Here is a 14525-nt window from a genome sequence, read left to right on the forward strand (position 1 = left end):
GGATGACGGAGATTTATTGAGTGACATTTCATTTAGGAAGAGAAAAAGAAAGAAAAAAGTAGTGCTACACAGTTGTTCTGATTATGGGAAGGAGGAATTAGGTGACTGTGGTTTCTGTGCTGCAAATCTCAGACGGCTTCTATTTGACTAAGAGAGAATGCATTACAGATGTAACTCTTAGGCTACATTCTGTCTCTAGAAGAAAGCAAAGGACACAACTTCCCCTTTAGCTGTTGCTTCACATCCATGGACACACTTTAATATAGGGGGATCACATCTTGCTGTTATAATTAGAAGCAGAAGCTCGTTGCAGACACAGTAGGCGTGAAATGACTCTCTTGGTTCTCTGCATGCAGAAAAGAATGAAACAGAGGAGCAAGAAGCTAAGCAAGAGATTAAAAGAAGACTCTCCAGAAAGGTACTGTAAACCACAAACCACACACACACACACACACACACACGCGCACATACACACACACACAGAAAGAACAGAAATGACACTGTGAGTCTATATTTAGTTGCTAATGTTTTGCCCCACCTTATAAGTCACGTGAGGAGGCAGAAAAGATGCTTCGTGCGGAGAGATCAGCCCCTCTAGTGGACACAGATAGAACTGCAACTTTCAGTGGAGAAGTTGGCTGCTTTCTGTCTCTAGCGCTTGTGATTATAGATGACATTTGCTTCCCAGAAACCTTTTACATAATCAATATAGGGTACAATAATAAAATGAAACATAAGCATATAGGCATGTACAGTATGTAAGACTTTAATATAACTAACTAAAAAGAAAAACATGAAGACCATTCTTGATTTTTGATGTTTATTGTCCAACGTGTGTGTGTGTGTGTGTGTGTGTGTGTGTGTGTGTGTGTGTGTGTGTGTAGCTGAGTGTGAGGCCTACAGTGGCAGAGCTTGTCGCTCGCAGGATCCTGCGTTTTAACGAGTATGTGGAGGTAACGGACGCCAAGGATTATGACCGGCGGGCAGACAAACCCTGGACACGGCTTACTCCCGCTGACAAGGTGCTACACTTAATATGCTGCATTGTAAAATCTTGATGATTTTGTTATATTCTTTGATAGGTTGACTACTTTTTTTTCTTATTATGTTCTCAACCCTTACCAACCTGTTACTAGTTAGTTATGCATGCTCATATACATTTGTAACATTCAGCTTTATATCAGCAAGTGAACTACACGTGGTTAAAGGATGTCAAAGCAGACTGCATTGACAAAAGTACGAGGACACCTGAACATTACACCCATATGTGATTGTAAAATATGTAACTTGTAAAAAACGTAGGCGTTAATTTGATGCTATAACAGCCTTTGTGAAAGCTTTCCACAAAATGTTGGCTGCAGGGATCTACTCCCATTAAGCCACAAGAGCATTAGCGAGGTCTGGCACTGTCACAGTCAGTGTTCCAGATCATCCAAAAGGTATGGTGGCTGAGATGGTTCAACACAAACGCAAAAGCTACAACGCAAAAGCCACAACACAAATGCAAAAGCCACAACACAAATACAAAAGTTACAACACAAATACAAAAGCGACAACACAAATACATAAGCGACAATGGAAGTGAGTGTGTTGTTGACAAACAGAGCCGGCAGATGAGCGGGAGGAAAGTTCTTGTATGTTTGATAAGTAAGTGAAACATGGTTGCTTGCTAATTATGATTACTGTTGCTACATGATTGTCATAAATGTTGTTCAATATCTCTGTATTTTCATATGTATGTACAAAGGAAAGTGTGTGTGCCTATTTGTAGGGTAAGACTGAGGACATGCAATAAAACCATAAACTGAACAAATGGTAATATAGAGTCTATGAACAAAGCCTTTTACATGGCTTTAAATACAGTGTAAACACAAGAGTCCACAGTCTGAATTCTATTTATTTACTTATTTTATTTTCCAGTAGTAAGCACGAAGCAAGGTCATGGTTAAAATTTCATTCAGACCAACCCATGTACGTGTGTATGTATGACATATTATGCTCCTTACACTGTAATAGGCTACATATTGAAGCTAACACAATTAGCATTCACTTTAAACATGTGTTTACTGTAACCATAACCCCACACACACACACACACTTTCCAAACCAACCATACCGAGGGAATTTGCCGCTGGGAGCTGATCAATAACCAGATAGATACGGTTAACAAGTTACAAGCACGTAACAGTGGGATATAATATTTGTGTGATTTAAGCAGCTTCACTAAACGTGACAAACTATAGACTTTAAACGTAGCACTCGCGCGTTAATAGACGCTGGGCGCCATTTTAGATAACGTTATAGCTGTAGCTTTGTAGCCTAAATGGCAGAGTACATAAATATGAAATTAAAAAAAGATATTGAACAACATTGCTTATTTGTGACAATCACGTAGCGATAGTAATCATAATTAGCAAGGAACCATGTTTCACTTACTTCTCAAACATACAAGAACTTTCCTCCTGCTCATCTGCCGGCTCCGTTTGTCAACAACACACTCACTTCCATTGTCGCTTATGTATTTGTGTTGTCGCTTTTGCGTAGTGTTGTGGCTTTTGTGTTTGTGTTGTAGCTTTTATATTTGTGTTGAACCGTCTCAGCCACTGTAAAAAAGTGGTGCTTGGAGTTGATGTCAGGGCTCTGTGCAGTTCTCCCCCTTCAAACTCAGAAACCCTTATTTTTGTGGACCTCTCTTGTTGCACAGGGACACATTAAAAAAAAAAAAAAACAAAAAAAAAAAACAAGTGCATGCATCTACCAGATCTACTGTACAAATCATGTCTTTACAAACCTAATAGAAGGAGAAAGGCCCTCAGGGTGTGCAGGCGGGCAGTTTCCATGTCAAACCTGCCCTCTGCTGTTGATGTTTAGAACTACACAGCATCACAGACCATAGACCTCCTGAACACTGAACCCTCACAGACTTTAATTTCCATCAAAGAACAAGTGACTGAGTGCAAGAGGGTGGCACAAATGTTGTATGAGGAAAGCGACAGGACTTCACGTTACCTGAGGGATCTTTGTTGCCAGTCAAATGCAAGGCTCAGTTTTCAAGAGTTTGTTACTAACTTTCTGAATACAATAATCCTGTATATTATCATTTATGTTGTTTAATAACAGAAAAAAATTAAATCAACAAAATCATGCCCTAAGAGAACAAAGAACAATGCACATGTTTGCTGCTGTGGACTATCAACGTTACATTACATTACTTTGAATTGTGAGTAGTTCCTTGAAGTGAAGTCTTGTTTTGATGTTGTGTGTGTGTGTGTGTGTGTGTGTGTGTGTGTGTGTGTGTGTGTGTGTGTGTGTGTATTGGGAGAACAGGTGGCCTTGTCCTGCTAGGTGCATTTTTATCAGTGTGTGTGTGTGTGTGTGTTCTGCCCCGCAGGCTGCTATCCGTAAGGAGCTGAATGAGTTTAAGAGCCGAGAGATGGAGGTTCATGAAGACAGCAAACAGTTCACCAGGTACTCGATGACCTTCACCCCTTAGCCAACTCTGACGATAACTCGCACTTGTAATTTATCACTGTACATCCTGCTGTTTATTAGCTCACATTGATCAATATTTAATATATTACTCTAATCACCCAAAGCCATTTCAACTAACATTAAAGTCATGATATACACACCTGGGTCGACTCCAGTTCATTAGCCTGAGGCAATGATTGCCAATAAAGTCAAGGTTCTCTCTCTCATATGTTATTAGATCTGTGGGTAATGGTTTTATATTGTATCGCTGTACAGAACACAGAGAGATTAAGTCCACCAGTAACAACTAATATATCTTTTTAATTAAATATATTTCCAAAAAAAACAACAGTGTTTCACTAATGTCAGTTAAATGTGGATTTACCTTTAGTAGAAATGTGTCAATATTTGTTACTTCCACTGTTTGCGTTAGTAGTTGTCAAGCTGCATTAGAGGCACACAAGTATATATCATCAGCACACTGACCACTGCATGCAACATGATTGCAGCGGACAGGCAACTCCCGTTCGAGCATATGACTTCGAGCATATGACTTTCGTCGCACATAGCCTCCACCGAGCCATCACAGTTTCTCTCACATCTTGGATTGTTGCAATAATAATAAACATTTGCATAAATCAAGCATATTCGTCTGCTTCCATGTTGATAAGAGCATTAAAAACTTATATCCCTAAAAATATCCCTTTTTTAAAGTACATTTACAACAGATACATTTGTGATTAATTGCGATTAAATATTATAATCGATTGATTATATCGAGATATATATATATATATATATATATATATATATATATATATATATATATATATATATATATATATATATATATATATATATATATAATGTAAAATTGCAATTTGAGACAGAGACCTGTTTATATCTTTATGACCCATACTTTTAACCTGATTTTTGGCATTGTATATATTTTGGATTTGCACCTTATTGTTATTGTCCTCTTAGACTTTTATAGTTGCACTCTTCCACCTTGTATTGAAACTGCTACACATTAATTTCCCTTTGGATAAATAACGTTTTATCTTATCTTTTGTATTCTATAAAAACTAATGAAACCAATAGCGCCTTTATCTGTTGCTGCAGCATTTAGATCCATCATATAAACATCATTACACCAAACGATTTTCATTCTCTAAAGCAATTAGCTGCAGCTCAAAGTGACTATAAATTCATTTTCGAAGGGCGGGTGTTTGAGGAGTGTTTTTGTCCCTGGTGAAGATCCATATCTGATCAAAACACAACAGTAGATAATTGAATGTATTACTGGATTATGAAACAGTGTGCATATTCTAATTTTGCCATGAATATTTCTTGCTTGATTAAGCACTTTCTTGGTTTAGAGATGTCACTTAAAAAAAAAGTTAGAACGAATAAAAACCAACACGTCATTTGTTAAAACTAATTTGATTGCAACCCATGTAACCCTAAACTGTGCTATTCCTGTATATCTTTGCTCTGCAGTGAGCAACAGCAACAAGAATGGCTAAACAATGTCATTTATATTGATTAATTCTATAATTTTGTGTGTGTATTGTATTTTCCTAAACTAAGCCTGTGTGTTTGTATTTTTAGATTCCATCGGCCCTAAGCGTTCTCACTGTCAGCTGGAAGTCGGCACCACGAGCTCTCCGGTCCCCAGCAGTCTCCCGGTCCTCCAGATCCTCAGTACACAGATTAGTCCACTTTGCTTTGGGATCCTCTTGCGCCTGATGATATGTATTTCTGTCTAAAGTGACAGTTACAGGTGTGTCTTAAGGCCTTGGCCATCCGTGAAACATTTGCACATATCTATAGTCAGAACAGTGGTGTGTATAGCACTCTGATTATTTATTGTAGATGGCCAGAACCTGCTGGGTTTTTTTTATGTGTTTTGTTTGTTTTGTTTTTTTGTTACTTCAGGCCTTGTCATGAGGTTCCAGGGAGGAAAAATGTGCAAAATCTTAGTAGTGAATGTGGCTCAGTTGTATTAAAGTGTTAGCGTACTTGCCAAGGTATGCCTTGTCATAAACTGCCAAATGGCCATATGTGGGCATCCTCCTAGAACAGGAAATGGGAGTGATTGGATGGTTGCATGCTGATGTCAGTGCCTGTGTCATAGATCAGAGGGGAGGAGAGGCAGATTGTTCTGCTCCGATGTGCCTCTCGGAGTTATCTTTAGACATATTTAAAGTATATTGCCACTAGAGGGCATTATATCATAAGAGTTATAGACTGTGAGGATGAAGACGTGTATATAGATGAAGAATAATCTGCAAGTGGTATATTTATAACTGCTGAAGCTGAGGGATCGGTGGACACCTGAGGCTTTAATAGTGAAGTGCAATGAAAATCCCTCTGCCATCACAGCTATTTGTAATCCGCACACAATGATCACATACTATTATATATCTTGTGTTGAGTTATTATGTGCAAACCTCTGTTCACAGAGTGCTGGATTTTGCTGTTACTTCAGTTTTCATTTTAGGCTTTTGGCTGGAGCTCTTTCTCAGAGAGACATGGTGCCAAAGAAAAAGCAGGAATTTGATTGTTTGCTGGTCTTCTTATTTGAAAGTTTTGACTTTGTTTGGCAAACTTCCTATGGTGGATTTATGAATAGAGAACAGGCACTGAGAGTGTCACCACTGAAGCAATCTAAAGGCCTCTCGAGGAAGTCGAGAAGTACTTAATTTTCCATTTCCTTGAACATGCTTTTGCAATTTAATCTGTCAGCCTGTGACCCTCAAGAGAGACTTGCTCACAAGTGGTCCTTTTACACCTTGCCCTAACATGCACCTCAATTAAAGGAATTGATAAACGTTTTGGGAAATGCAGTAGAGCTGAAACAATTAGACAATTTACAAAAACTTAATCTGCAACTATTTTCATAATCGATTTATAATTTCATATATTTTTAGCAAAAATGTCCAAGACATTGCTGAACAGGTAGGGATTTAATGCAGTTTTTATCATATACGACATCAAACTGAATACTGTTAGGATTCGGACCGGATCGTATTAACAGGCAATTTTAATATGTTAACTCTGGGATGTTATAATGGAAATTTTCCATTATTTTCTGACATTTTTTAAATGACACGATTAATCAATAGATAAAATAATCAGTAGATTGATCTACAGTCAAAATAATAATTAGTTGCAGCGCTAAAATGCACATATTCACTTTCTTGTTGAGTGTTTGCTGAGAAGATCGATTCCACCAGCAGGTGATTAGCTTAGCTTAGCATAAACACTGGGAGCAGGGGGTAATCACTAGCCTTCCTTTTCACATTTCGGCTTTTGTACATATTAAAGACTATGTTTATTAAGAGGTGCTGGTAGACTTTATCCTTTGAACAGAGCCACCTAGCTGTTTCTACCTGTTTCTGTTCTTTATGCTAAGCTAAGCTTATCACCTGCTGGTTGTAGCACCATAAATAGCGCAGACATTAGAGTGGTATCAATCTTCTCAACAAAAATGTGAATGAGAGTATTTCACAAAATGTCAAACTTTTCCTTTAATATCACATGTAAGGCAAAACTAAAATTATGATACGCGTTATAGATACGTGTATACTTAAGCAGGGACAAGGAAGGTTATGAAGCAGCACAATGCATATCTTGGTCCATTTTATACTCCAATGCTTTTGTATTTTGTGCACTCCTGGAAAGATGTTTAGACTTTCAAGTCTGAATTAATTTTTCTTGGGAGGAGAATAAATATAAATAGGTAATGCAGTTGGCTGCACAACAACTTAACTACACTCAAGATTTGCCTTTGTTTAAATGTGCAGATACACAGAAATGTTAGTGTGTGTAGATTAATGGTTTGTTAGCAACATGGCTGAGATGATTTGGCCATTCATCTTTGGTGCATTTATAGATTGTATGCTTCAACATGCTCCAAATACTCAAGATGTATGTTAATGCAATGCTTTGTAAACCCCAAATGTAAAGGGGATCAATTCATGATTATTTGTTTCTTTGTGAATGCCAGAATGTTTCGCTGAGCTATCAGTAAAATAAAGCTCAGAAAAGTCAGAGGTGAAATGCAGAAGGACAGAGAGAACCTGAACCGATAACTTCCTCTCCAAAATATTTTAGGACTAATATAGAAAATGGGGACAGAAAAAAAAAAAACATGGCGTGGATGTTCACATAAGATTTAAACAAAAAACGTTTTTTTTCCTCCCAGCATATTTGGACTATAAAGGAGATGTTGGCTGAAAAGTGATAGACAGATTGAGCTTGCTGACGTCCAAAGGCGTGTGTTCTCACAATAGACCTCCGACCTCGACGACACTCGTCATTCTTGCTTCTGAATGTGTGGAGGTTGTAACATGAAATGATGTACAGCGATGAGAAATAACCAACAGTATTCATTCATGACAATGTCTATGTTGTTATATGTATTGATCATTTTGTACATAATGTATATCGAGCATGTGCATATTGAAATCAATTTTACTACCAATATGATACAATAGAACTTTGATGTCAATGTTTTAAGCTCTGATTTTAGTTGTCTTGTTTTTTTATGATCCCCAGACATTAATAATGAAATGAACAGTCCAGTACATGTATCAGTGCTGTTTCTAGGCAGCATATTAAGCACAGTATGTTGAATAACTGTCACGTCTTTTCCAAATCTACCTGTTTCCTAAACACCACCATGGACAAGCCACTTGACAGATAGTGGTAAATCTCTCACTGCTTATTTTGTGTTCTGTTCCACTTTCACTTTAACTGAAGTTAGCAGGTGAAATACAATAGATATTTAATGGATGGAGACTCAGTTTAAAAGCAATTTATAGCCGAATCCTTTCTGGACTTCACTTTATTTCTTCAGATGACCCTAGGTCACCTTGCGCAAACTAGAAAAAAACAAACTGGATGTGACTTGAAATTTAAACTACATTGATTTAGGCACAGTATGTAATCCAAGTAAGTAAACATGAGTCTGATCAGTTGCACATAGTGTGAAATTAGCTTCTATGAAGGTGAACATACTGCGGCAAATAATGTAATAAAAATGTTAGCACAAATTAGAAGTCTTGGTGGATCAGCTTCAATTCTGTCATGGCTGAGTAAACATGAATATGCTGCTTGAATCTCTGTAGAAAAGAAAAGTTCATCTCTGAAGCATAACTGGTACCATTTATTTTAACCCAGCCTATTTAGCATTTATAAGCAGTTTATAGTCAATGAGTAAATTGTTATGTAGGTGTAAGCAGATTTAAAGACATTTAAAGTGGCTTTAACCAATATTTTTATGACAATATATCAAGTGACAATGTGAAAAGGGTCGCTCATGATGATAAACCAGAGATTTATCACCCAAATCTGCAGCTCCCCTCGGCTTTATCAAGATTTACAGTGAGTTTCAGCCAAGCGGCAACCTCCAGTGATGAAAAATGAAGCCGACGCGGAAGTGCCAAAACTGCAGTTCTTCAAATTTACCACTTGAGGCTGGCTCCAAAAAGGAACCAATCCCCATAAACCTCCATGTTAAATGTACTATTTTACGGCAGAATTAAGCATTTGTACAGCCTTTTCCAAAAACGATTTTGGTCTCTGTAGCTAAGTTCCCCCTTCATGACAACTGTATAGGGGGTGGATCACCCGTTCAAATCATATTAAGGCTCAAAGTTATGCATAATTAAGGGTGTCTCGCTTTGAGTGACAAGTAGCTGCCATCACAGGAGGCGAGTATATACTTGTAGGCTTCATTTGTCCCCCCTCAGCTCCATCCATGCTCCACCTCTTTGCCCATTTTTGGATTAGCCGACGTCAGGCACTGCCAAGATGGCGACAGCCAGAGCCACCGGGAGACGCCAATTTTGAGCTTAATTTTGGCTCTTCAGAAACCTATGGGTGACGTCCGAGACTATTGCATATCTTATACAGTCTTTGGTTTCAGCTCATTGTTTAGCTGTCCGGTTCACGACTTTACTGTTTTGGTTCACTTTCACCACTCATAGTTTCATTGTCGGCTGCAGCATGCAGCTGTTTTCAGCTGTTAAAAACCTACTGAACACTACCTGCTCAGCACGAGGCCATTAGTAACTAGCTGGTAAACAAAGTGGAGAAATTAGCAGCTAAAGAGACAGATATTTCCTTCAGGAGTTGGTAGAGACCAAAACGGAGATTAAACGGAGTGAATTTTGGATTTACATTTGCCAGTTGGGCTGAAACATGACTCCAAATTAATAATATTGTTACTCCGTATCTGATGAATGTGTAAATAAGCAACTGTTTGCCATATCAATTTAAAAGTTGATAATATGTCAATACTGTGTTCACAACATGTTTCCGCTGCCAACAAGTTATTGCAAGTTTGTGTTTAATAATGTAATTGTTAACAACTTAAACTCTTTATCCTTAAGCATCCACAACAGCTGAATAAACATGAATACTTTGTAAAATATTATAACATTCATAATCATATATAATGTCTACACAAGTTTTGGACCCATACTTATAAATGGTTTTAAACCTGTCTGTGAATAATTTCTACATGTGTATGAATAGTTGTTAAATGCTTTGTTACACTAAGGATTAGTTGCAATAACAGTTGTTATACTATGCTATCAATCATTCATTCATTAGCTGTTTATACACCTATTATGGATGCTTAATCAGAAAATGTATAATTGGTGACAAATTACATTAAACACTTAAAAATGTCTTTCTATTTGCTTACAACTACATTATAGTGTTACAAACAATCTATTAAGTGTTTATAAACTGCTTATAAATGCTAAATAGAGATAATAGGAGAATAAGAAGCTTTAGAAATCTTACTTGTTTGTGAATCTCCAGGTAAGAGCTCTATTTTAAAACAGGTGACTATTTTTTTGCAACACTGATGCATAAATCCCTATTTTAGTCCAGAATTAGCATCTAGACAAAGCAGTTGAGAGCTTGGAAAAGCCTTGACAATTGGTGTTCTAACCAGTCAGTATTAATCACAAGGAGCGAGTCCTGTAAAAACTTTAATGTCTGCAGTCTTTTTCATCTCATCTTGTATGGAACTAAATAAACCTTAGACCCGAATGTTGTAACACACCCCACATTTCTCTGCACCGTTGATAACTTGGAATATGTGAAAGTAAAGTATCAAAAATGTCCTGCTGTTAGATTTCAAAAAGTATTTCTCTAAGATTCCAGTTGAGGGGGTTCATTCACAGACACATGCTTTTCCCATCTGCTGCTGTTCATTTTGCAGTACTGGAGTCTTCCATCAGTTCATGAAAATGTTTACATTTGAGGATGTCTGCTGTTGTAATGGTGCTTGAGGCTTCCACAAATCTTCCCCCCCCCCCCAAATCAAATCACAGAGCCGTAATCAGCTGGTGTTGACCGAACGCCTTTAATCTTAATGTGTTTTTTCTTGATCATGTGAAATCCACAGTAAGGTATGTGATTTGCTGGGGATTTAGTGTCAGTCAGTCCCAACATAAACCCTACAATTTTAAATGCATTGTCTTTGAAATGCTTTGTTTTTTAATTGATCTTTGAAGTCACAGGATGATGTCATACATCCCAAAAACAGCTACTGTTACGTCCAAACAGTGTATATTGTTTTTGTATATAAAGAAAAGAATGGAAAAATATCTATTTTTGTCAGTTTTCTTCTTGTTTCTATAAGATCAGCATAGAAGTATATCTGAAGTAGATAAGTAGACTTGAGCATATTGCACAGTCTAAAAAAAATGTGTGAGTAACATGGAAGCAAACAGAAGAGCCAGATAACATGCCCAACAAGCATGTATGAAAAAGGGGTTTACTTGATCCCCCTTATCTCTTTTCTATCATTGTAAATTGCTGGCTGCACTCCTCAGAGCTGGTTTTAGGAAGAATATCCTTGAGACATGAAATGGAAAGAGTCTTGGTAGGGTTTTATTTTTAAATACATTACATCATTTCTTGAAGATTTCCTGAAATATTTTTTAAAAAAGTGCCAAATTGGAATTTTTCCATTGATTCCATAAAGATGGCTAAGAGAGAGATTTACAGCCTAGACACTTAAAGGTGTAGCAATTAGTGACAATTAAGCCTTTCAAGGATATTAGATTTTTTCTTTTTAAATTGAAAAAAAAAAAAAAATCTTTACCAGCTTTTCTCATCCCCTTTATGTGCCCTGAATTTGAATAATTGTCGAGGATGACAGCGTAATTGCTCTTGAGAAATCTGCATTGAACCGTGCTGGACCTTTTAGCTCTTGCTGAGTTTCGGCTTGGGTTACAAAAGGACAAACGATGTTGCGAAAAGTGAGATGACACAATGTATTTTTATTAGCCATGCATTTTTATAAGCATCTTCAGCCTCCAATTTCCAAACACAATGTGACAAACAGCATTGAGAGTTGAATGGCTTTACTCTGCCATGAATATTCCAGTTAAATGCGAGCTCTATGAATGCTGTTTGTTTGCACTGTTTTGATCTCATGCTTGCTTGCACGTAGGCAAGGCAAGGCAGCTTTATTTGTATAGCACATTTCAGCAACAGGGCAATTCATAGTGCTTTACATAAAACATTAAAGAGCCGTTAGAAAATGATTAAAACATTTAAAAAAAAATAGAATTTCATTGTCTCAGAGTGCATGGCATCGTGATGCGTGTTGCATTACATTTTTACATTTGAGCGAGTATTTTAGTATATGTGTATTTTGGTTGATATGAATACCAGCCCTATCCATCAGCCTCACCCTGAGTACGAGCCTACCAGCTTTTAAGAGGATGTACTCATAGTGGAGTTTGATCTGAAGAGGAGGACAAGAAATTGAAAGAGATTGAACGAGGGACGAGGAGATTCAGAAAGAGATTGCGTAGACAGAGATTGTGAATCACCAGTGGGGCTTCAACTTAAAAGACCTTCTCTGATAACCTGCAGGCTTTGGAATTGATTTTACAGAACAAATATGTTACAGCTTGACCCCAGTGACAGGAAACGTGTGATTCAAGTTTTTGATTTGCTTGTGATGCACACCCACTTGTTAACTATTCTGACAGTGCTGATAATCTGTTTTATAGAGCAAAGGAGGACAGCAAGATAACTGTAGCAGCTGGCACTTATGTCTGAAAGATGCACTGCTGGACCACAGTGATCATAAACCTCTCTCTCTCTCTCTCTCACACACACACACACACACACACACACACACACACCTGACCACACTCAGCCCTTAAATCCTGTGTTAAACAACCAATCTTCTCCAAAAGGTTTTCACTTTTTAGCCCCCAGGGTCACAGTAGCTGTAAAAAACAAACACACAGGACTCACACACACACACATACACACACACTCCCCACATGAATGAAGTTTCCCAGGCAGGATGGGAAGGCAGTTTTGTCCCTGGCACACTGCCTGGAGGTCTGGGCTGTAATGCAGGTCTGATACTCAACTGAAAAAGGGTGGATAGTAAGCATCAGTCTAATATCCTGTGATGTTACAAAAAGTGTAATTATTAAATGTTGATTCCACCCAGTCTTCCCGTTCAAATTACAGTTATTCCACTTCTAAAATTACTTGCACTCTTCACAAAAAATGATTAAAAGGTTATGAAAGATTAACAACGCAGGGAAGAAAAATAAATAATACTAAAACAAAGTCAGCTTTCAATTTTCTCTGCTCAGAAATGTCATGAAAAGGATGTTGTTCTGTAAGAAGTGAGGGTGACAACCTGTATTTCAAAAAGACTCCACTTAAGATGGATTTGTCATTGCACAAATGACCAAAAACTCATTAAGGAATTTTATAATAAAATAATTTACTTTCCTCCTCTGAGTGCCATTATTCCATTTCTGTTTGCATTTATTCAGAGAAAATGATGCCAGAAACGCACTGTGGCATTCTTCGCAGAAAATATTCAGTGTTTTTCCTTGCTGCAGAGTCATTACTTTGTGTCGTTTATCTTGGATGTTTTCACTCCGCTGGTAAGCCTGTCTAAGCAGTAGAGATGGAGAAAGAAAGAAGGAACATAAAGTGGGAGAAAAGGAAGAAGTGATGAGGTTTGCAGAAGGGCGTGTAAACAGTAAAGAAGACAGGAGTTTACTGGAGGAGAACAATGGAGAAAGAGGGTTAAGCCAGATAGATAAAACAGGTGGGTGGCAGAGAAGGGCAAAGATAATTGGATTGTGGGAGCAGTCATATATGACGAGGGTGCATGTGCTGCCTGGACCTTTCAACCATTTGGCTGAGGTCCTGCGTAATCAGAGGAGAGCCGAACAAGATGCTCACATCAGCATGAACACAGAAAGGCCAAGTGGTTATTAGAAGATGCCATACACTGTGCCAGAAACTATTTAAAAATGTAAACACACAGAGATGTCAATGCAGTTTTCAGTCTAACCCTAGCTTTTAAAGGATGATGTGAAGGAATAGAATTAATTGTCCAGACCAGGGGTCTTCAAAGTTTTTTAGTCCACGGATGCCTAGGCTTAGCTGAAAGAGAGACATAGCAGGGACCCCCGAACAACATATTGTATAAAATTGAGTTGCGTATTAAACTGTTCCTACAATAACATTTGGGCGGCCTGAAGCCTTCATACATACCATTTTATGGTGCATACATTACTAAACTATTGAAATAATTATTGCTATATTTATACATCATGTTTTAATGTTAAACATACATGTAGCACAGTGAATCCTTTAGCTTAACTGTATCTGTGATGGCTACCTTAGTGCCTATCTTACCTACAGGCTGATAAGCCTGTCATCATTGTGTACATTTAAAAACAAATCACAAATATGCCAATTTATCTTTGCTAATAATATATTGGACTCATGGTTATGTATATTTTCATATATATTAACTTTTGGGGAAAAAAATTAAAAGAATAAACAATGACTTGGAGTCCCCCCGGCAGTAACTCTGAGGACTGCCTAAGGGTCCTGGATCCCCTGTTGAAGATCTCTGGTCTAGACTATCAAAACACTGCAGGGTCTGAGTGGTCACAGACGTGAGGTGATAATGATCATTAGGATTGATTCAGTGGGTGTTGGGCTGTGAGCTGTCCAAGCAGGCCACTAAC

At 37.7% G+C, this 14525-nt stretch overlaps 1 protein-coding gene across 3 annotated transcripts in view; it reads left to right on the forward strand.

Moving 5' to 3' along the window:
• Positions 1–6834, forward strand: part of phactr2 (phosphatase and actin regulator 2) — a 39351-nt gene extending 32517 nt beyond the window's left edge. For all 3 annotated transcript variants that reach the window (XM_078272836.1, XM_078272838.1, XM_078272837.1), the window contains exons 9-12: positions 357–418; positions 885–1022; positions 3392–3468; positions 5083–6834. In XM_078272836.1, coding sequence (XP_078128962.1) covers positions 357–418; positions 885–1022; positions 3392–3468; positions 5083–5098 — 293 coding nt within the window. In that variant the 3' untranslated portion in view covers positions 5099–6834. The remainder of the gene's footprint in view (positions 1–356; positions 419–884; positions 1023–3391; positions 3469–5082) is intronic.
• The last annotated feature ends 7691 nt before the right edge of the window (positions 6835–14525 follow it).

The sequence above is a fragment of the Sander vitreus genome, chromosome 17 (genome assembly GCF_031162955.1).
Source record: "Sander vitreus isolate 19-12246 chromosome 17, sanVit1, whole genome shotgun sequence".
NCBI lineage: Eukaryota > Metazoa > Chordata > Actinopteri > Perciformes > Percidae > Sander > Sander vitreus.